The 22615-nt window shown below is 40.5% G+C and overlaps 2 protein-coding genes across 6 annotated transcripts in view; one reads left to right on the top strand and one right to left on the bottom strand.

Annotated features, from left to right (window-relative positions):
* Positions 1–1214: 1214 nt before the first annotated feature.
* On the top strand, positions 1215–15472 carry haspin (histone H3 associated protein kinase). 4 transcript variants are annotated; one of them, XM_086082693.1, is made up of 17 exons: positions 1215–1488; positions 4358–4474; positions 5050–5175; positions 5677–5805; positions 6621–8373; positions 8592–8721; positions 8810–8862; positions 8944–9129; positions 9513–9598; positions 9722–9784; positions 9871–9962; positions 10602–10681; positions 10861–10949; positions 11332–11474; positions 11586–11688; positions 12011–12215; positions 14840–15472. In XM_086082693.1, the coding sequence occupies exons 1-16, from the start codon at positions 1334–1336 to the stop codon at positions 12201–12203; spliced, it is 3498 nt and encodes a 1165-aa protein (XP_085938819.1). In that variant the 5' UTR covers positions 1215–1333; the 3' UTR covers positions 12204–12215; positions 14840–15472. The 4 variants fall into 4 exon arrangements, with proteins under 4 accessions (XP_085938819.1, XP_085938820.1, XP_085938818.1 ...); XM_086082694.1 differs by lacking the exon at positions 14840–15472 and having other exon boundaries at positions 5680–5805; positions 12011–12441; XM_086082692.1 differs by lacking the exon at positions 14840–15472 and having other exon boundaries at positions 12011–12441.
* The window catches only part of fam184b (family with sequence similarity 184 member B), a 31655-nt gene continuing 22700 nt past the window's right edge, over positions 13661–22615 (bottom strand). The window contains exons 12-18 of one of the 2 annotated variants that reach the window (XM_086082690.1): positions 22387–22517; positions 22180–22295; positions 20476–20871; positions 20282–20396; positions 19253–19360; positions 16358–16728; positions 13661–14526 (exon numbers count right to left, since the gene is read on the bottom strand). In XM_086082690.1, the coding sequence (XP_085938816.1) occupies positions 14454–14526; positions 16358–16728; positions 19253–19360; positions 20282–20396; positions 20476–20871; positions 22180–22295; positions 22387–22517 (1310 nt within the window). In that variant the 3' untranslated portion in view covers positions 13661–14453. The remainder of the gene's footprint in view (positions 14527–16357; positions 16729–19252; positions 19361–20281; positions 20397–20475; positions 20872–22179; positions 22296–22386; positions 22518–22615) is intronic. The other variant, XM_086082691.1, reaches the window with a different exon arrangement.

Below are 22615 nucleotides of genomic sequence, written 5' to 3'. Positions count from 1 at the left end.
AAACACTATTAATTTCAGTAATATGCAAACAATGTATATATTTATTTATTTAATCGTAGGTTTAGTAATCACTAATTATATTTCATTTGTCGAGCCTCACCTTACAGGAAGCTGCCATATTTTTTTTGCTACGGATACATGAAAGAGACAAATTGTGAACTCTCTGGGGCACTGAAGTGGGTGTGCTTCAAAATGCGCAAGCTTCAAACTTAGGTTGTTCGCATTCTATTAGTTCACCACTAGATGACAAAAAAAAAATCTACACGCCGTGTCCTTAAGACTTCTGCCAGAAAGCAATAACATATCGGAAAAGGTCTAGTAGACCAGCTGAGTTTTGTCTGGGGTTAATCATGAATATAAGGTACAGGTACAGTACATAATCATGTACTTAGTGGAAAAAATACACACAAAGTCGAGGAATTAACAATGAATACCTACTGTGTCTGTACTTTGCTATGCAGTTGTATTTATGTCTACATCACAAACTGCCGCACATGAAAACAAAATACATGAAGTCTTGTAGAGAAGCAGAACACGTCTGTTGTACAACACATTTGATCATTTGCAAGATGATTGCCACGACTAGGAGCAAATCGTGTTTGAAATAGGCAGAATGCAATTAAACAAATTGGATGCTGATGCTGTGCATTCACTTAAAAAACAATTGGCAAAACTTAAGTGTGTGCCAAACCACAAAGCAATTACTGATTACTTGAAATGTGGATTATCGAGTCAGTTTTGGCAAGAAGGCAATAGCCATTTGGATCAGTGCAAAATGGTTCGATAAAAGGGCCCAAGCAAGTAATGTGTGTTACTTTACAGGACTCTTTAATTAAAATTAATTGTATAATACAATACATCATATAATTTAGAGTGTTTGCGTGTCTCACTATAATGCAGTCTTTTGTTGACATCTAGCGGCTATTTGTGTTACTTCAAGTTGATACCGGCTATACCGTCAAGTTAAATTTTTCTTGTTATTTAATGTTTATTGTTGTTTATTACAACATTCAGTTCGAAGCGGTACCAATGAACCATTCATTAATATTTTTTTATATTTTAACATATTTTCATCATCACAAAAAAGGGAAGAAAGAAAAAAAAAGTGACTTGGCGGGCGCTTCATTCGTGAAGTAGCAAATCTTCCAATCCGAGAGGTGGCGCTACATAGAAAGCCCTACACCTTGTCAACCAATCAGACGGCGGGTGATCGCTGTAGTTTGAACAAGGAGCGGGTACAACTACAACAAACTGTCCTAGCGACGCAAGCCACCGATATCCAATCTAATATTTTATACAGGCAAATGGTACTAAGAAAGTATTTTTCAGAAAAATGACCACAATGAAGCCAATATTTATGAGGACTTACGGGAAGAAAAGGCGCAAGTTGACGGGCTGGATTTCACCAAAGGAGCACAGACAGGCCTTCGATAGCTCCGATTCTACAGACGATTCCTTTGATGAACACATCAAATACACTAAAATCAGGTAAACAAACAAAAATAAGCGCACAATCCTTTAAATAAGTTCAAGGGTTCACTTTAGTTTTTAGTTGTTTTGAAGAAATACACGAATACATGTCTATGTGGCATAGCATTACAGCTAAAACGCCCGTTTTTGCTTAGGGTTCGACAAAGATAATAAAAAAATTCTGAGCCTGTTTAGTTAATCACAATGTTATTATGTTGGGCAGATTTCTGTCATCTAATGGAAGAGCATTCGATTGTTCTACATTTGCCTGTAAGCAATAAAAAAATGTCAAACAAATTTAAGTGACATCGGATAATTTCCCGTCACCATAATTCTTGCAGTCGGCGTGATGTCATGATGACGTCATCTCGAGTGGCAACGTGTTGGTCATTTTGAAAAGGGGGCACGCACAGGTAAACATCGTTAGGCAAATGTTGCCCGAAGTTAATATATTTCAGCTGTGTTTTGCACCTTTTTTCATAAAAAACTCGTTCAGCATGACTTATAATTGTCACTGCCAGACACTTTATTGCGTGTGTAAAACCATCTCAGAAGAAGGGCCTATGGTGGGATGTGACTCATGCGACAACTGGTTTCACCTGGTATGTTTGAAAGTTAAAATGCTGCCAAAAGCAAGAAAATGCTATTGTCGAGACTGCCGTAAAACAAAGTGAGCTTGTTTGCATTGTTTTGCTTACATAGCATGTAAATATTGTTTATGGTGTTTGCACAGTTTTTTTTATTGACTTATATTCTACTTCATCTTTGTGCAACAAAATGTATGCTTACTTTATATCATGTTTTATGTTTCATTGCAAATAATAGGAAAAAATAAATAATAAAACAAATGAGGTACCATTTACTGTCATAAGACTTTATTCATGTAAATTAAAAACAAAACAAAACAAATCAGAGCACATCTGCTGCAACAATCAAAAGACTGCAATGACCAAAATCAAATACGATGAATACATCACAATGATTTGTTAGATGATCTCAATTTACTGTTCATCATTTCCAATGTTACTCAAAATGGCACACACTCGCACAAAGTACAAAGTACATCCCAGCTCTTTCAAACTCTGCACACATCGAATTGGCAGTGTACCGTTCAGAACACTAAATCTATTTTATATAACACGTTCAACATGCATCCTCATGGAGGAAATTTTCCTTGAGATCGTTACTTCCCTGGCAGGTAGCTGTTTCTTACCTTTTGTAAACGCTAGAGTGGACCCCAACAACTAGACAAAAATGTGACATTTCCCAATGGATTGCAAGCAACAAATACTTTTAACAGTACAATGTTTTTTGTAGCTACTGTAGCACTGAGCTCTGGCTAGCAGGTCATTGGCGATTCGATGAAGCTCTCGAAACGGTCAACAAATGTGGTTAGTGTAGGAAATTTGGCACGAAAAACTGGAGGGTAGATTTGATGAATATTTTCCCTGTCAGGCAATTTAATCATGAAACCAAGGTTCTGTTTCATTTAGAGTTGAAAACATGCAGGCTTTGAGTGATGCTCTTTGTGGGCACTTTAAGGGTTGACATCTGACAGGAACTGTAATGCATTAAGAAATAAAATAAAATTACTTCAAGATCCTGTATCCTGTCATGCATGATATATTAATCATGTACCTGTTTGAGATCTCCATGATGCTCTCTCATATCGTGCCACCTTACACCCAGAGCCAGGACTTTATTTTCTTTCTTTCTTTGGGAAGATGGAGGGTACATAATCTGGGTGGTTCTCCATGTTGACCTTAGCACCGAGAAATAAGTGACGATTTTTAATTGGGAACCACAAGAATGACTTGCAATAATACATGGAATATGTGTTGTGTGGAAGTGAGCAAACTGGTAGTATATACAAAGTGGTTATTTTGCCGTAACCAGCAATTTGCCTCCAAGCGTTATTTTGCCGTGAATTGCGGTAGAACAAAGTGGGGTGTTACCAGGCAGGAACCACGCAGTGCATGACTCGCGTCACGGCAAAATAACCAATTCCCGCCAGGCCAATAATATATCGCTCTGGCGATTGACCAATCAGAGCAGTTCACGGCAAAATAAGGCTGAATGAAAATGAATCCGAGCAGCTGATTAGGGCAACAAATCGATTAAACTTTTACTCACTAGTAATAAAATGTTGGCTTCAAACGTAAGTGTGCCTGGATTTAGGTTCCCACAGGCGAAAATCGTCCACAGTACCGCCTGCTTTCACTGTTCCTCAATTGATTGCTTGCAGCCATTTGTGTCTCCTTTTCTTCTCACGAGGAATAATGAAGATTGAAGAACTGCAGATGCGGCTCCATATTCTTCCTTGTCTTACAACCCACAACACAGCAACTTTTAGTCATTCCGACGGACAACAGATTGCAAATAAGACCGAAGTTTGACGCGTTTGTGATCCAATGCACGACAGAGCAACTGCTTGTGTTATGCCCCCTTTTCAATATGACGACGCGTTACTGTGGTTGGTGAGGTCATAAATGCTCAAATGTCCGACTGCGAGAATGATTTCTTTCTGTACTCCGTTGGTTGTTGATTTTTGTATTTGTTAAAATTGCTCTCTGCTACCTGGTCTCAGCTACCTGGAATCTTCGGCTAGATTGTGGTACTATAATTCATATCCATAGTTCATAAGATCTTTCGAAGTGGACAAGAAATAGTTCTCAGTTTCAACGAGGTTTGTGACCACCAATCCCCGCCCTCTGCATTAGCCCTCCAAAATGCTTGATATATTTGTAAGTTTGTGAATTTGTAATTCAACTGAAATGGTGTGCTTGCTTACTACTGTAGTTTGGGTCATTTAAATGAATGCCACGACCTGGCGGAGATTTTCTGTCCAAAGTCCAAACTGTTTCTGACTTGATCTCTCTTGATGCAGAAAAAGAAAACCTGTCTCAGTCGCAGCCGCAGTCACAAAGAGAGGGAACAAGAAGTGTCTGATCATCACTGAGAGCGAGGACAATCTGTCATTTTCTGTGGAATGTCAGACAAATCAGTAAGTCATTGTATTACTGTACCCAAAAGCAACAGCCATACTTAAACTGTGGCGTTGACAAAAAAAAAGAAGAAGAAAAAAGAAGCTTCATGAAAATCGGTAGAGAAATTAGCAAGTGATGGCTTATTTTCAATGTGCATGCACTGCCTTTGATGGGAACGTTGCCAACATGACCAATGTCGTTGAGCTCAGCTGCTACCGCACATCATTTAACAACAGTTGAAGTGTGTGTAATAAGGTAATAGCTTGCCAATTATTGTGGTGGAAGAAAATTGGTCACATTAGCATCTAGCTTTGTGATCACCGCAAGTGAAAGCCATCCATCATTGCAAAGAGTTTCACAATGGGCGGGGGGTCGCTGCTGTCTGGATCTGTACTCCACATTTAAGTTTTGGTCAGTGTAGTATCCTCAAGAATCGGTCTTGCATATCTTTTTTTAAGGGATGCAGATAAGTTCAACACTGACAGTTAAAGATGTGAAATATCGTGTCATAAAACACTCATAATGACATTATTCTAAAGAGCCAGGGGAGAAGCTGTTCAAATGTCACTGAAAAATGCTTTTCAATTTTTAGAGCAAAAAATGGAAAGAAGAAACGCCAAACTAGGAGAAAGGGGAAAGAGAACATCCCGGATGAAGATGTTGTCATCGTGCCCCTCGCCTCGTGTCCTCAGCCTGCTCCGCGGGACAGGACAACCCGGTCTGTGCACCAACACAAATATTTACACAAGCAATTTCTGCTTTGCCTCTCACATTTACAGTATTATGCCCATGGCGGATGCTCACTCTGTAAGGTCTTTTGGAGGGGCTGTACAGCACGCAGGTTCAATTTCTAGGCACTTGAGCTACTGATCACCTCCCACTGCGGCTTTCAAATCCAAGAATACAGACACTTCACACACACAAAATAGTGCGTTGCATATGCAATATTGCTGGCACCAGTCCAACCAAGAGATTTATATTAAAGTGGGGGGAAAAAACACTCAAACTGGGTCAACATCCACAGCTCGGAGCGGACCACCATTTCCGAGAACAGCCCCTATACGTGTGGAGCATACAGCGCTTTAAATTTAATTTCTATTCAGCTTCTTCTCATTTGAAGCAGCAGTCATCCCATGCTATTTAACCACAAACCATGACATGATCTGGCAGAGGTTTTCTGTCAAAATTGTTTCTGACCTGATCTTTGTCGATGCATTAGCAGGAAAAAAGCGGCAGTCACATCAAAGAGGAAGATGACATGTTGTCCGACCAGCAGCGAGAGTAGCAAAGACCTTTCATCTCCTGCGAAAAGACACAAAAGTTCACTTCAAATCAATACTACTTCCAAGTAAGTCCTTGTATTATTATGTGCAAAAGTATCATGATATTTGTCTTTCATATCAGTCAATATCCATAATTATTTTTATTATTATTCAAAATATGGACCCAGATGAAAATTCTGAATTTTATTTTGCAATATTATTTAATCTTTAAAAAGAGATGAACACAACAATGAAAAAGTCAAACAAGCAAAATTGTGAATTGAAAGATTAAATAAACACCCTTCCAACAAAATGGGCAAAGTATTTTGCCTGTTGAGTTTTAGTAGTTAAAATAATGTTTTGAAATAATGAATTTTCATTTTATTAAGCCAGATTTCAATGTCAATCAAAAATAATCGTGATTATTTTTTCAATAATCGCCCGACCCTTCTATACTATTAGCCAGTGTCTGGGGGGGAAAAAACATGTCAACCATTATTATTATTATTATTTTTAGAAAATATTGCCAAAGCTATATATGGATTGTTCAGCCCTACATGAGAGGGAATAGAATAATTCTGCCCAGAGGAGTAGTGACCTCTCAGTTCAGTTTCCCAAAGCTGATGTCATGGTGTATTTTTAAAAAGCAAACTATTTGAAACTGAATCAACAGAGACTGGTTGTGGCCAAGTAGTGCAATCAAATTTGCTTCAGTTGCTTCAAGATTTGATGAATTGAAAATGTATTTCAATTAATCAACAGAATGATTGCAAAAATGATTGATTGATTGATCACTGAATCGACTCAAATGCCCATCCCTAGTCATCATGTTCCTTCTGTTGTGCTAAATGCAAAGGGTTCACAAATGTTTTGAGTCATCTCTCCTTCCTGTTTTCCGCAGTCTTCCTCATCTTCCGCTGGGCTGTTTTGTGACTTGTCGTCCGCGCCGCCCTGTTACCACTAAACTTAAAGTCTCAAATACAAAAGGCAATGCCTTCAACTCTTTGGATGACTTCACTTCTGGGGAGGAAAGTCAAAAATGTCTTCCTCACAAGAAAAAAACAGCCCCGCTGGCAAATGCAGATTTAAGTGTGGAGAATTCCAGCAGCGACTTGGATACCAACCCCGTGCGAAACGTGCTCCTGAACGATTCGGCGGATCTCAGCATCGGGCCGCAACCCAGGAAGCCCATCTTTTGTTCTACGCCCTCAGTTCGCCTGTCGAGCAAACGTCCCCATATTGTTCAGTTCCCAAACACCAATCAGTCCCTGAACCCAACATCCTTGTCCGTCAGCCGCATAGATGCACGCACGTGCCAAGACGATCAGAACTCTCCAAATCAGCCATCTTCTTCATCGCCAGTCGTGCTCCACTCTGACAAGAAGCAGCAACTGAATGACCAAACATGCCCTCCTGTCCATGAAGTACATTCGATGGATCTTTTTATCCACCCAAGGAGAATGGACATGACATCTTTGAAGAATGATGCAACATCGGGAAGCCTACCTCTGCTGACTGCAGACTGTGAAAATGGCAGCTGTTTCGGGCCCAGAGTGGAAGACTTGCTGTCACTGGCAGAACTTTTGAAGGAGAAGTGTTTGTCCCAGCGTTGCAATGTGAGAGTGAAGCGATTAGACAGTCTCACTCTAAATCAACTTTGCAGCCAGAACGCTTACTCCTCTTGCCTTGCTGATCTAAACTCAGCTCACAGAAGGCCACCTGCTGAGCAGCAGCCGATTTTCATGGGTAATGTGTTACCACCAGAACTGTTATACGAGTCTTGTTTAGCTGCCACAGAAGATGAAACTGACAGGCGGTCAACCACAAGGAGTGAGCTGGAGTCCGTGGCTTCAGATATTCCCATCAGCCTTGCACTGTCACAGTCACAGCCACCGTTGGCAGACAGTGAATTTATGGAGGCGTCAACATCAGCACACACCGAGTCTACCCAGCACACCAGCAGTAGCTTGGAGTTTTTCAGTTGTGAACAATTGACAGGCAGCTTTCCCGGGCAAATGTCAGCAAGCAAACAGGGTGCTTATGATTCATTTCAAGGAAAAAGCCCCAAAGTTGCGCTTAAACGATTGGAAAAATTGTCTGTTGGACGATCAAGAAGCATCGCTGTTGGCACACAGTGCAGGGCAGAAAGCCTCTCAATGTCGTTGATCCAAAAATGCAGAACTTACAAACTCATAGTAAGAATACAGAGACTGACTTCACCACAAGTAAAGGAGCTTCAGCGAAAAGGAAGGACGTGTAAATCATCCACAAACGGTTCAGATGTTACCAGTGAGGATTTGACAAGTAGCGAGCGCCAAAATAATCGTGATCAAAACACTTCATGCAAGGGTGTGGAAGAGGGCTTGTCTAATTCTGACGAGATTGTGGACTCGGGAAAAGAAGCCTCAAACAAACACTCAAAAGTTGACCAGCAAGCTTCTGGCCTGGATGGTAAAAAGAAGAAGACGAGAAAGAACCCTTTCATGAGCCGCCCCGGTACCACCCGCAAGGCATGTGTCAGTGGTCTGAGCGTGAGTCGCTGGAAGAACGACAGCAGCTTGCAAGCACCGTGCGCGTTCAAGAGGAAGAGTCCAAGGAGGGCCGCCGATTGCACCATCGACGATTTGATCCCAGCTCAGCCTGATGGATTGGAGGTAAGCATGACGCCATAACAACCACAAGAGAGGGCAGCCATGAGCAAATGTTTAAAAATGCAGACTGCTGGAGTTCACATCAGTACCTCCAAACAGGGTCGAGAACTGCTGTGATAAAACATCAGATTGCAACGGCCTTCAATAGATCAAATTGAAAATGTATAGCGACGATGCTGATTTCCTCAGTGACGAACTGGGCCATCTGTGCTGATGTTTAGGGGATTAAGGGACACGCAATGAATTTCTCCACCCCAGTGAGGACGCGTCCCCTCAACCTGTCGTCGCTGCTGGCCGACTTTACGCCGAGCTGGAATCGACTTAAATCTTCCCTCTCCATACACCGCAAAGGTACAGCTCACATGTGCCCATTAAACCCGAGTTTTGTCCTCATTTGTCTTCATCCGACTTTTAATCACTGTCTTTGGTCCCTATCCAGTGCTGATCACACCAGAGAGTTCTAAAAACTTGGGGCCAACAGACCTCAGTCAGGTATGAATGAAGGCGTCATCGTATTCCCGTCCGCATACAAAAAAACCCTTGTCAAATAACTGCAAATGTCCAACTCCGCAGCTAATGTATGACCCAGGTTTGTCAGATGCCGAGAAGGTGTACACCGAGTGCGGACAGCGGGCGCCGCTGCCGTGGAAGGAGTGTTTTTCTGCGCTACAGATGAGGCAATGTGTCAAGATTGGGGAGGGCACATTCGGTGAGGTCTTCTCCACCAGCAACCTGTCAGGAGAAACGGTTGCTCTTAAAGTACGTGTGCACATATGCATGATTTTTATGTGTCACTGGCTAATTTGCACACTAAACAGGCACATTATCCTGGTTTAAAAAACGTTACAATCGTAGGGTAGAATAATTTCTGAAAGTTGGGAAAGCCGAAGACCATTTAAAATGAAGTATAATGTGTTTCCGCCGTCTCAACAGGTGCTTCGATGAGCTCGTTTACCTGCCAGTTAAGTAGAAGCACCTGTGGCTAAAGCCAATCTGTGGCAGGGTTTTTACTTTCTGGACTTAGATTCCCCAACCCTGGGCATTCGCAAAGCTTGGAAATACTTTAAAAGAAGAAAGAAAAAAAGTTTGCAGTTGGCATTGAAAATGATGACTGAACACTGAGGACTCTCTTCTTCTTCCAGGTCATTCCATTGGAGGGTGGTGAGAAAGTGAATGGTGAAGACCAGAAGACCTTTGGGGAGATCCTTCATGAAATTATTATCTCAAAGTAATCTGTCGTTTTATTTGTGGCGCACTATATAATATAAGTTTCACATATATGGTGTTTACCCTCCATAATTTTGTAGAAATGTTGAGCATCGGGTTTGTAAACCATATTGTTTTGTTACAGGGAGCTGAGCAGCCTGAAAGAGAAGCAATATAACCAGACCAGCTGCTTCATTGGACTTGATAAGTAAATGCTCGCTCTACTTTCTTTTCTCACCTCCTCCTCCTGCTCGTCCCGCTGCGCTTCTTGACGTTTGCCTCGTTCCCTCATAGTCTCCACTGTGTCCAAGGCTGCTACCCTCCTGAGTTCCTGAAGGCCTGGGACACCTTTGATAGGAAGAAGGGCTCTGAGAACGACAGACCAGGTTTTTGTTGTCTTGAACGCTCTTTTGAATCCAGCAACATGAACACAAGAAAGTCCAAATCTGCTTTCACACGCTCTTCAAGGATATTTTTACTGAATATATTCTACGGTGTTTGTCGCAGAATAGTTTTAGTGATCATTTTTAGTACTGTGACACCCCCCCCCCCCCATCCAGACCTTCGTATTGAGGCCTTCTTAAAATAATCGCCTATGTAATTTTTCCCCCAGATTTTTCAGGAAACACAATTTCATCCTTTAGATGGTGCTTTTGGTTTAAATTTAAAGACTAGTGCAATGGAAATTGATTAAATTTCCACTGCATCTTGATACCAAGAGTGCCAGGAGGAGGAAACAAATATTAATAATATGAATACATTTGCTCTCTAATTACACTACATCTATTCTAGTAGCTCTCATTGCTGCCCGGCATGTTGAGGCACATTGTGGTACTACACTCAAAGCACATAACTCTCAATTCAAACTTTTGTTAAAACCCATAAATGGCCACTTAAAAATTATTACTATAGTGGGGGGGTATGAAAGATGAATCGCGCTATGACGGGTTCACTGTATTGTAAGGTGAAAATAACATGCCGTTTTACACGTTTCACACTGCTGCTTGTCTCTGTGTGTTGTGCAGATCTATTCGAAAATGACCAGTTGTTTCTCATCCTGGAGTTTGAGTTTGGTGGTGTCGACCTAGAGAACAGCAATGGAAAGGTATTCAGTTTACTGATGTTGAACATTCATAGTATACCCCCCCCACCCCAGATCTGCCATTGCCTGTCTCTACTTAAGTTAGACCCAACAGGAAATAAGAGATCCTGAGTTAAGTAGCACATTACGTTGTAAGGTGAATCTTAGCAATCTCAAATTCCGACATGTGTTGTGTCTTGAAGTTGTCGTCGGTGCTTGTGGCAAAGAGTATCCTTCATCAAGTGACCGCCGCGCTAGCTGTGGCTGAGCAGCAGCTGCACTTTGAACACAGGTACACACTAAAACATTTTAATAAAGGGCTGAATTAAAAATTTGGGTCATTCTTTTCATGCCTAGTTATACATTGGTACAGTATAGCCTACTGTAAATGCTGAATTAGCATATTCTTAACATCAGTTATTTGTACGCACTACGCCTGCGGCTTGAGTGCATTTGATCTCTTCCTTCTTAATGATACATTTATCACCATTATTTATTTACAAGCCCTTGCCATATTGAAATGAATAATGACTCAATACTTTCCTGTCGCTGGGGGCCGAGTGCTTGACTTGACGTATTTACATACAAACACTATTGACCATATGTCGGGACTTGGAAGTCAAGTTGTTTGAATGCCAGATTTGTCACTTGTTACTTTGACTCCTTTTCTGAAGGGACCTCCACTGGGGCAACGTGCTGGTGAAAACGACAAAACAGAAGACGGCCAGCTTCCTCCTCAACGGAGAAGCCCATTCGTTACAAACGAAAGGCGTGTGTGTCCGAATCATTGACTACACGTTGTCCAGATTGGAAATTGGTCAGTGGCGTTTCTCCTTTTAGCCGTCAACTCACCTCCTGCCTGAGCTTCTCTTTTTTTCTTTTTTTCTTTTTTGTTTAATTGAATGAAACTAAGCTCTATTCTATCCAGATGGTCTGACAGTGTCCTGCGACATCGCAAATGATGAAGCGCTCTTCCTTGGTCAGGGCGATTATCAATTCGAAATCTATAGACTCATGCAAGAAGAAAATGGGTCAGTTTATTTTTATTTTTTTACTGTTTCTTAGTAGTAGTGTGTGCGATTCTTCTGTTGTGTGAATGTTAACTGTTCCTTCTGTCATCTAGTAGAGGCATTTAATTTATTTATTCTGCCTGTCGTGTGACTATATGCTGCTAGCATAGATGGATAAACAGAGAGGAAAATCTTTTTCAAGCCAGTTACGTAAATTGACCCGATCTCTTTAGGCCACTGCATTGTGGTCGAGAGTGACTAAAATGATATGAATGTGGGAAAACATCCCAGGCTTATGGAGAGTCTCATTCATAAAAGGTTTGCCATGCTTTGTCTGTGGCAGTAACAAGTGGAGCGATTACCACCCTCATAGCAACGTGTTGTGGCTTCACTACCTGTGCACCAAGCTGCTCGCCATGAGATACCGCGGGAAGGGCAGCAAGGACGCACGGAAGGAGCTCTCACAATTTCATGATGACATCTTGCGGTACACGTCTGCAACGGAGGCACTCCAGACATGTCCCATGTTTTGCTAACATGCACATTTTGTGAGTATTTTCTGTCCCAAAATTGCATGTTTATTTGCACGTTTTGCCAATTCAACGAGGCAGAGAGAGAGAGAGATTTGTTTCAAAATTGTCCAATTTAGTTAATCGATACGATCTAAAAATTGCTGTCAAGATAGTTGGTTCAATTGTGAAGCAAGGACAAAATGTTATTTGGTTATTACAGTATTTTCTAAACACTGTAAATAAATACTTTTTGTGTGTGTAATTGGACTATTTTATTTTAACTCATTCGCTCCCGGCTGTTTTACTGGATTTTGACTGATTTTGCAAGGCTCGCAGAATATTGTGTTCCATTGCTATAAAAAACATGGAACCTACCAAAAGAAAGATTAGTCTCTTCTTTCATCAGGAAAAAAAAGTATACAGTGTTCCCTCGTTTCTCGCAGGTGTTACGTTCCAAAAACTACGTGCGATAAAGGAAATCCACGTTTATGTATTTATTATTTATTTTCCGTTAATTATATATATTTATTCTTTTTGGTATGATTTTTAGTTTATTATGAATGCTTTTTCATTTATCATATATGTTCTTTTTTCATTTACAATCTTTTTTTTCCATTAAAAGTATTTTTTTAATTTACTTCTTATACAACACAGTGTATATATATATTTTTCGTTTATTCTAAATGTTTTTTGTTCATACTAGACTTTTTCCATTTATTATATATGTTTTAAGGCTAACACCTCACTACACACTTTATAAATGCACTTTTCTAGATAGGCGTTAACGTTTTAAACACAGTAGGCCTTTACACTCTGTATTCAAACCTTTTGTAGATTTTAACATTTCATCGGGGAAAAAAATAATTTCTATCTGTTTCCGTTTTGCAGCAATTAGCATTACAATATAGCTAAGTTGTTTCACCATTATTCACAAATCTGTTTAAAACAGTGGTGAAAAAGCTTTTTGCACCATGACCCTGGTTGATCTCTTATACTCTGCTTTCCGTTTTTGTAATAACTACCGTTGCTTCAACCATTCTCTTCAGTTCAGAGACTGCGTTAAAGCCTTCTGTATGCTTTAGCATAAATAAAATAAATGTATAAATACGTCTTTGGGAGCATGGTAATATTTAAAATAGAACATATTTATACATTTTGGGGAGCAAATGAGTTAAATGCAATTCAAAAACCAAGCATCAATTTCTTAAATTGCATTTCTTAACTCCTTTGTAACGTATCAAAACGGCCCAAATAAGCAAATAATCTGTTTGTCATGTCGCGACTATTTTTTTTATTAATTCATGAAACTGACTGGAAATCCGATCATTTCACTTCACCATCAGTTTCATTATGGTAATGTGTTAAGACCTCTCCCAAAAATAGATGTACAGTACTACATACTTAATAAGCACTCTTTAGGGGACGTCTATAAATATCCTCGCTGCACTTTTGAACTGATGAGCACATCGAGAAGAATTGAGTACAAAAACAAAATATTTATTCAATTTGTTCATTAAGACTTTTGTACATTTTTGCATCAAAACAAGCTTCATTTTGGTATGGGAAGTGAAAAGTGTGTGTCCGTATTAATGAGGATCTTGATTGAATACATCAAATGCCTCCATCGTTGAAGAGACACTTGGTGGACGACATCTCCAGATTTGCCTTCTATAACCATGTGATCATATTCAAGCAAATGCTGCATTGAAAAAAGGAAGACTGTTTTTAAAAAGATCCAACTAAAAAAAAAAAAAAAAACTAAACATGGAGACATTTCAGACTACACAAACAAGATCCAGGAGGCCGAGTCGAGGTCAGGCATGTGTTTTGAGAAGCACTTTTTGGTTGAGCTTTGAGGCAATGTTGGAGATGGCCTTGCTGGTGATGAGCCCACGAGTCTGTTGGAAGAGCACTCCACCGATTTCATACCACTCAGCGAAAAAGGAATTCATATCAATGCAACTGAACCAGATTAACATATTTTCATTCAAATCCATGCAACCTTATTTGACAGTACATGACCAACACCGCGACTGGGGGTGTCTCTTTGTATGGAGCTCTGAGCCAAGCGAGCCGATGGCGCTGTCGTTCCATCACGTCCACAATGCAGTACACTTTTGTAGCTTCTTCAACCCCGTGTCTCCTTGTGCTTGACCATGTGAAGAAAAAAAAATCGGTGGAGCTCCCAGTCGAGCGTTTGTGTATATGTGGGGGAGAGCGCACGCATGCGCACGTCAAGCAGAAGCGATGAAGTGTCGGGAAGGTTGTTTGTGCTCAGAACGAGAAATATTTGGTGAACCACTCTTGTTTTAGCCCCTCGGTGCCTCTCTGCTCCATATAAGGCCCCCTGAAACACAAACATACTGGAGATTGAAATGTGTATAGGTTTTAATTAGAAAGGTGACAGCTGTTTCATAATTCAATTTTAGGCTCCTATCACACATAAAACATTACAAAATATCTTCCAAGCCAAACATGAACTAAACTAATTCAGTCCTAATGAAGCCATCCCACCCCCTTTTTTTTTGTCTTGGTAAAAAAAACGATCAGCCATGTTTTTGTTTTTTTCATTTTCAATCGCTTATTGACTAAAGGGTGGGGGTATAAGTTAACACAGGTCAAGTTTTTAATCTTAAACAAAAGGCTCATTTTGTCCACAGGAACCATTGGAGGACCATTGTGTATTTTCGTTCCAGCACATTTTATCTGGTGATGATGATCTGGAACACACTCCCGCAAATCTGCAAGTTTTCTCCAATTCTGAAGAACTTTCGATTTGCTTGCTGCGTTTTAATAAATCAAATTTGAGCTTACTCTACATTGTAACTTTTTTCTTGTCTAGGGTTAGTCATGTTTTTGTCATTATTAACTTAATTTTCATGTTTTTTATTTTCCTGTCATATCTTTTGTTTTTGATTACCTTTTTTTGTTGTATTTTTGAATACGAGTCTTTGAAATGTTGTAGGCATCAAATTGCTCTGTTTTGCTCTTACATTCTGTGTTGATGCCTTCAGTCAAACAAGTACTTAAAAGTCAAATCAAGCTCAGTGAAGACTTCTCAAAGACTTTTTTTGTGATAACATTACAGAAGCGATCTCAAACCAGATCATGAAGCTGGGATTTAAACATTGTTGTTCCCAGATTGTAATTTTAGCATTTTGTATTCTACGTCACAACAATACATGTGCACCATCCATAGCATGTACATACACACTTCGGATGTATTCTTTCAAAATCAAATCACCTGTAGGATAATGTGATATAATTTTGAAATAAACTGTTTTGGAATGATAGTTTGTGGTATTTGTATGGTTTAAAGCAGAGATTCTTAATGTTAAAAAAAACACACTCAAATGTTAATGTCGAATTTTCTTTAAAATATTAATCCACCTCAGGGGGCGGCCATTTTGCCCCTTACTGTTGACTAAAAATGACATCACAATTGTCACGGATCACCTGGTTTCTGAAGCTGAGCCGTGATTGGTCATTTCAAGGGAAACTTATGTACACATTTTTCAGTCATTACAACCGTAACTACGATGTGGCCCGCAATGAAAATTTGTTTTTACACCTCTGTATTAGGCAATTTATCTTTGTTGCATTCATTAATAATACAGTATAAACACTCACGCACGCACATACACATACAAAAAAAAAATATATATATATATATATATATAAATAAAAAAGAGCAATGATGATGACATTTCCGAATGAACAATACTGAGCTCTTTAAAAATAAAAAAAATAAAAAATAATAATACAGTATAAACAAGTGCACATTTAACCCCCTCCTACTTACACTGCATTACTTTTTGTATGGTAATACCCTACTCGGCTGTTTAAGTGATCAAACGTGCACATTATTGCTTTCTGTATTCACTCAAGTAAATGTTTGACCTATTTTTGCATTCTCTAGTATCTTTATTTAGCACAGACGAATACAGGGCCGCTATTTTTTTTCCAAAGTGAACCAACTACAGTGAGTCACTGTCACCGCAAAAAGGTCCGGAACAAAGCCGTCTGTTAGAAAGGTAGGTTATAAATAATGCAGTTTAATAGCACAATTGCAAATGTTATATTGGGACGCCAGTTTGACGTGCGGGAAGAAAAGTCGCTGATGCTGTCTGATGACTTCAAACAATATTTTAAAATATATTTTTAAAAACAAATCGTACCTGATTGACTGCGCCTGCAGGTACGCATATGGCTCCTGGCAGGAGGGCGACACGTAGCGAATGCCTGTCTGCGGCGAGGGGCAGACGGGCAGCGGCGCGGTGGGCGCCGGCGTGGGGGGGATGCAGGAGGATCGGGATCTTGGGGAGCGAGGTAGGGACGGGGGCGAGTGTTGGCTGAAGGACAGGGAGGTGTGCTTGTGCGGAAGAGACGAGGTGGAGTATTGGGGAGACGTGTGAGGGTGGGAGGTGGACTGGTGGGGCAGCGTGGAGGAGAAGGATGAGGAAGACGAGGATGAGTAGGGAGGGAGGCGGTCGTAAGCACCGGAGCAGGAGATGCTGCTTCCACGAGGAGATGATTCCACATGCTTCCTCTGTGGACACAAACAAATGAATAGAAAATGGTGAATAGAATTAATAATTAATATTTTTTTGTGGGCATTATTGTCTTTCTTTTTATATTGTATTAATAATAGTCAGGTTTCCATCCAAATGTTTCGAAATTGCGAATTTTGTGAAAATGCGCAAAACGGACCATCTCCTTTTTTTTTTTTTTTGGTGCACTCACACATATAAAGTCTCCCAGACAGGAAGCGAACTCACGTCAACTTGCACCGAAGGCAAGTGATGGTAACCACTCCGCCACCCAGAGCCCCTTCCGTCCGCTCCTCTTTTGCAAATATGGGCAGCGAGACGACGTTGTTGTGACGGAACTTTTGGGACAATGGGGAGTTTCCAGGTGGGAATGTTGGTTTTGACGGACTGAACGGAAGTAGTTTGTCTTGTTGGCTTCCCTCCCGCATGTAAGGGAAGTGTGTCGTTACATTGAGAGCTGATGTTAATAAAGCCATCTAAAATTGCATTAATGTTTTTTTCTTTAATTAATTATAAAAAGAATAGTGTTTCTTCGTCTCCCCAAACATATCCTACTTTATCATCCGCCATTTATTGTGACTACAAATGTGCGTGTGACGTATATCGGTCAAAACGTGCGACGAATATCCGGTCTTGTAGTCATTCGCAAAACCCGTTTCAATCGCTAAAATGCGCATTTTCCATTTTGGGCCTTTCTTTAGAATTTCTTGCGTTTCCATTCAGTTTCTTTTTCGCAATTCTTGAAAATTCGAATAATAATAATAAGTAGATGGAAACCTACCCAATGTCTGATTTTACCATCATCCAAAAGTATATGTTAGAGAATGACGTGTTAAAACAGAAGCAGCTTTTAATTTGGCAAACTCGAAAAAAGTGGTTTCGCAAAAATAAATAAATCAATAAAAGCATTTAGCAGCTCATCAAAACACATTGAATAGCAAAACTGAGAATCAAGAGGAGATGGTTCCAAAATGTTTCGCTTGGCTTGACTCACAAGCGTCTCTTACATCTACTGCGGGTAGTCAGAGCTACTTCCCCCGCACCAGCTAGCTAGTAGAGCTTCGGCTGGCTAGTCGTGCGGCCACTTGAGTAAGTCCTCTTATTCCGCAGTGCGCGTGGTGAAATAAAAACAATGTAGGACAATATCATTACGGTCTGTGAGCACTGAGCTAAAAAGGAGCAGGCGTGGGAATGGGGTATATGCCACGGAGGAGGCGGGACTTCCGACTTCCTGGTTTTCACACATCAGCTTTGTTTCCGTTTCCTGTTTGCGACGTCTGGGCGTCCCAGTTCTTGCCCTTCTGCCTTTGTGCCCCTTGGTTGCGCATTCCCGTCGACGGGTGCGAGTGTGTAGTGTGTGCCTATCTGGTGAGTTAGCAGTCAAAGTAATAACACAACCGTCAGTCACCAGGTTGACTAGCAAACTTTTTTTTTTGCGGTTTGAACCTGACCATAATCGCTGCCTCCATACATAAGCTACAAGCCATGCTAATTTCTAAGATAATTTAAGATTTAACGGTTAGCACGTTTAACACCGGAATTAAGTGCTTATGAGTGACTGAGTACACTTTTCACAGATGTCTGGCTGGGACTGCGTTAAAGTGGAGCGTATATCCAACTTTTGCACCGTAAAATAATAGGCAAATTAATAAATGTCTGGACTGTGGAGAAAGAAAAAAATTATTCGCTAAACTGAACAGGAAGCCGAAAATTAATTACTGTGTACGTTACGCATCAGCCTTTAAGTTTAAAATAGATGAGTGTAAATATATACAATATCATATCAGTAATGCTATTTGTTTGTTTTCACATTCGATTCTGAGTTTTGATTTAGACTTTCAAAGGCTGCACAATAAATGTTCACAAAATTACTTTACAGTAAATCTTAAAAAAAAAAAATTTTTTAAGCTTTGCCGACATGAACATACAATTTGCTGCTATATACAATGTGAATTTAAGAAATAGAAACTCTTGATTTTATTTAAAAATAATAATAATAATCAATGGACTCATATTGTTATATATTTATTGTTTATTAAAACCCTTGCTTATGGTCTCAGGAATTATTAAAAATGCTACACAAAATTTCAAAGTTGATTGATTTGCAAAACTGCTCCGCAAAGAAACGAAAATTCCAGCCTTGCTTTGGGAATGTTATTTTAAGATCCACTTCCCTGTTTGTATACCGCAGTTTATGCAGAAAAACAAAAGTGAATGCAGGTGACAAAATTCACAATTCACTTACAATACATCCTCGCATCAAGAGTCAGATCATTAAATGTTTTTCAAGTCGTTAAATGTGTTTACGAGGAACAGTTAATGATTGGAACAGTACATTAATGTGCAATTCAAAATGAAAATCTCCACACACACACACGCGCGCACACACAGGGGTCCAGATTGGACACTTTAGTGCCTGCATCAGAAATAAAATTTGGCTTGAGTCCAACTTCCCCTTCTGGCAGGAAGGAGTACATTTTGATGAACTCATTATGTCTAGGACACGCACACACATTCTCTCACCCTCATGGTCGGCGTGGTGCTCCCAGGGCGGGGCTTGTTCTCACGGAGCCTGAGGCCACTGTTGTCCCCAACAACAGGGGGGTGTAGTTGCAGCTGATGCCGTTCTTCCTGGATGGAGGGATGGGAAGGAGGATGAAGAAGGAGCTTGTTTACAGTTGGTGTTGTCGACATGTCTGAAAATCCGATTTATTTGCTTGCTTGCCTCTCATAGCAGAAGATCGAAAATAGTCATTTGAATATATGCATATGCATATATATATTATTATTATTGTTTTGTATTTTTTATTTACCGTGCTATTTGCCTACTCATTATGATTTATAAAGGCTTCATCCACACCATTTTAATTATGTCAAATCATCATTCCGCATTGAAATGAATGGAAACACCATTAATCCGTTCCAGCATCGCCAAACACTGGAAAAAATTAAGTGGTTTTTTTATGGGGAAAAATAGCACTTCCTAATATTATTCTTTAGAAAAGCATAAAGTAAGTAACTTTTTGTCACGCTTTATCATTTGAATTATGTAATTTTCACTCAACAACAAGTGGAAAAATGGCCGCCCCCTTGAGATTTTGCTGCTTAATTCATATTCCACATAAAAAATAAATATTAATTAGAATTCCAAGCTTAGACTGTTGGAGGGCATACGACATGTAAAGAACATTTTTGGGTTGACTTCCCCTGTAAACAGCTTGACGCCTTTTTTTGGAGAACTGTTTATAATTTTTTCTAAGTGCTGTTTATAGTGAAGGGAAGTGAATGATGGCTTGTATCTCTAACTCATTCACTGCCATTGACGGTTATAGACGTCAAAGTTCAATTAGAAATGAGCTGGCAGTGAATGAGCTAATTAAAAAAAACTTGCAAACCGGGTCACTTGTAGCTAAAGGTCAAGTTTTGGTTACTATTTTTTTTTGGGGGGGGATTGTTTGGCACGATTGCACCAAAATGCGACACAACACATCCAGAAGAATCAACCTCGCGGTTGCCATTTTGGAGTGGAACTGCGCGTGTGTGTTCTTGTACCACTAATCGTTTAATGAGCTGGTCTCGTTCCGTCAGTCTCTCCTGAAGTTTCCCCAACTGGAGGTCATCACATCGAGGTTCTCTCCTCCTGCATCGCTCCTCCCGCTCACGCAGCCTGGAGCAAACCGTACATGCTCTCAATCTTAATAGCCATCAACATGCCGCCATGCGCAAGTCACGCGCGCGTTACTTACTCGTTCTCCAAGGCCACGATACGAGCCTGCAGCTGCATCTGCGCGTTGCTGTATTCAGACACCAAATTCTGAATCTCCCGCTTGTGCTCCTGCCTGATCTCCTCCAGCTCTTTTTTCCTCCCCTCGTCCCCGTCCTGCGGCGGCTTCTTCTTTTTCTCCTGCTCGCCTTGCTCCTCCTTGTCCTCGTCTTCCTTCCTCTCCTCCCACAGTTTCTGGGACTCTTCCAGCGTCTCCATCTCCACCCTCAATTTCTCCACCTCCTCCTTCAAGCGCTGCGCTTCGTCCTCCAGATGGGCATCTCGGGTCTTTTGCGAGTCTGAGCTCTTCTCTTCTTTCGCTTCGATTTTAGGGTTCACCTGAATGGACCTGTGAGGAGAGAAATGGCTGGATATACCCCTGCAAATTCATTCTGCATTAAAATGAGGGTTGATTAAGTGTCACTTAAAACAGGATACTAATTGCATTCAATTACCTGACTGGCAGCAACATTTGAATTGAACAAAGTACAATAGGAAGTTAAAGGGAAAAAAACAACTACTACTACTGGGCAGACACTTAGGACTACATAGATGTTTGACAAAAATGCTATTTTAGATATGGACAAAATACATGCGCTTATAGGGAAAGTCAACCTGAAACATGTCTTGACAATAATATGTTCTATGTGACCTCACTAGTCTAAACATGACATTCTGATTCATATTACATTTGTGGAATTTGAGTTATGAAGCAAAATCCAGCCGTTTTTAATCCATCTCAAGGGGGCGGCCATTTTGCCACTTGCTGTCGACTGAAGATGACATCACAGATGCTCAGGTCTCAGGTAACAACCAATCGCAGCTCAGCTGCAGAAAGCAGATGAGATCTGATTGGTCATTGCCTGAGCCATGGCAATGACCAATCAGATCGGAGAAATCCGATTTGTCTGCAGCCTAAGACCCTTGTTTAAGCACCATTAAACCATGTCTGCCATCTAGTGATACTTAATGATATTACAACTTAAGAACTACACTCGATCCCTGCATGTTCATGTTTGGCACCCCTGGACTTGCATATTTTATTTAATTTATTTATTTTTGTTATTATTTATATATTTTTTCACATTTTGGATTTCTCCAGATTTTTCTTGGATTTTTATTCACGTTTCCCTCCGTTCTTTGTGAAAAATGTATGTTGTATATTCATCAACGTTTTTTTCCCAATAAATTTGTTTGTAAAAAATTAAAAAAAAATTTTCTTTAACGCTGGGGCTGCCACTTTCTGAACCCTGCTTTAGATAATCCCTTTCAATGCAAGCACTTTATAAAATTTGGTAACGTATTAAAGCCTCAGGGCAGGACAGCATGTGTATATTTAGCCATCCATTTTCTATAGCGCTTCAATGGGATTTTCTAGCGTTTTTTGGACAAGAGTCTCGGGGTAAACCCCTGAAATGGTCGCCAGTCAAGCAACCATTCAAAGTCACATTTGTACCCATGAGAAATTTAAAGGCTTTTATTGACAAATAATAGAAAAATCCCGCCTGATTTTGGACACGGGTCAGGACTGGTACACTAACAACCATTCATGCTCACTTTTATACGTTATAATTTTGAGTCTTCAATGAACCCATGCACATTTTTAGGAATGTGGCTGAAGGTCAGACACAAACTGCCATTAAATCAATTGAATATTTTTTCTTTTGCAGTCTATTTTTCCACTTACTTCTCCTGCAATTGCTTCTTGAGTGTGGCATTCTCTCTCTGCAGCTCCAGCATGGCGCAGCGACTCTCATCCAGCTGCCGCTCAAACACCTGGTTCTGGTTCTGCTGCTTCAGGTCCTGACAGCGCACACGCGCGCACGCGCACGCGTAAGAGTGTTGAGGTCAATAGACGCACAAGGGGGACGAGATGGAAATGAGTGTGCGTTACCTGCTGCAGTGCCATCATCTGCGTGTGAGCTTGCAGCTGGGCCTGAAGGTCTTCGATCTGCTGCATGTGTCTCTGGGTCATCTGTCTGCTCCACTCGGTGTGCTGCTGGGTCAACTCTGCACGTTGCTTATCTGACGTCACGCACACACACACATGCAAAAGGGGAAAAAATAAAAAACATCCACTCAGCCCTTTGTCACAGGTAGCCTTCTGCTTGTTGCCATGGTGA

Source organism: Leptonotus elevatus, chromosome 8 (assembly GCF_054856555.1).
Source record: "Leptonotus elevatus isolate MCC_2025b chromosome 8, RoL_Lele_1.0, whole genome shotgun sequence".
Classification (NCBI taxonomy): Eukaryota; Metazoa; Chordata; class Actinopteri; order Syngnathiformes; family Syngnathidae; genus Leptonotus; species Leptonotus elevatus.
Note: the sequence above shows the minus strand (reverse complement) of the source record. Positions and strands in the feature narration are given on the sequence as shown.

Excerpts from the sequence above, each read along its gene's own strand:
- haspin (XM_086082693.1), top strand. The coding sequence starts at position 1,334 with ATGACCACAATGAAGCCAATATTTATGAGGACTTACGGGAAGAAAAGG. Across the intron at positions 8,722-8,809 it reads CCTCTCCATACACCGCAAAG|TGCTGATCACACCAGAGAGT; the intron begins GTACAGCTCACA and ends GTCCCTATCCAG. Across the intron at positions 9,963-10,601 it reads CTCTGAGAACGACAGACCAG|ATCTATTCGAAAATGACCAG; the intron begins GTTTTTGTTGTC and ends TGTGTTGTGCAG.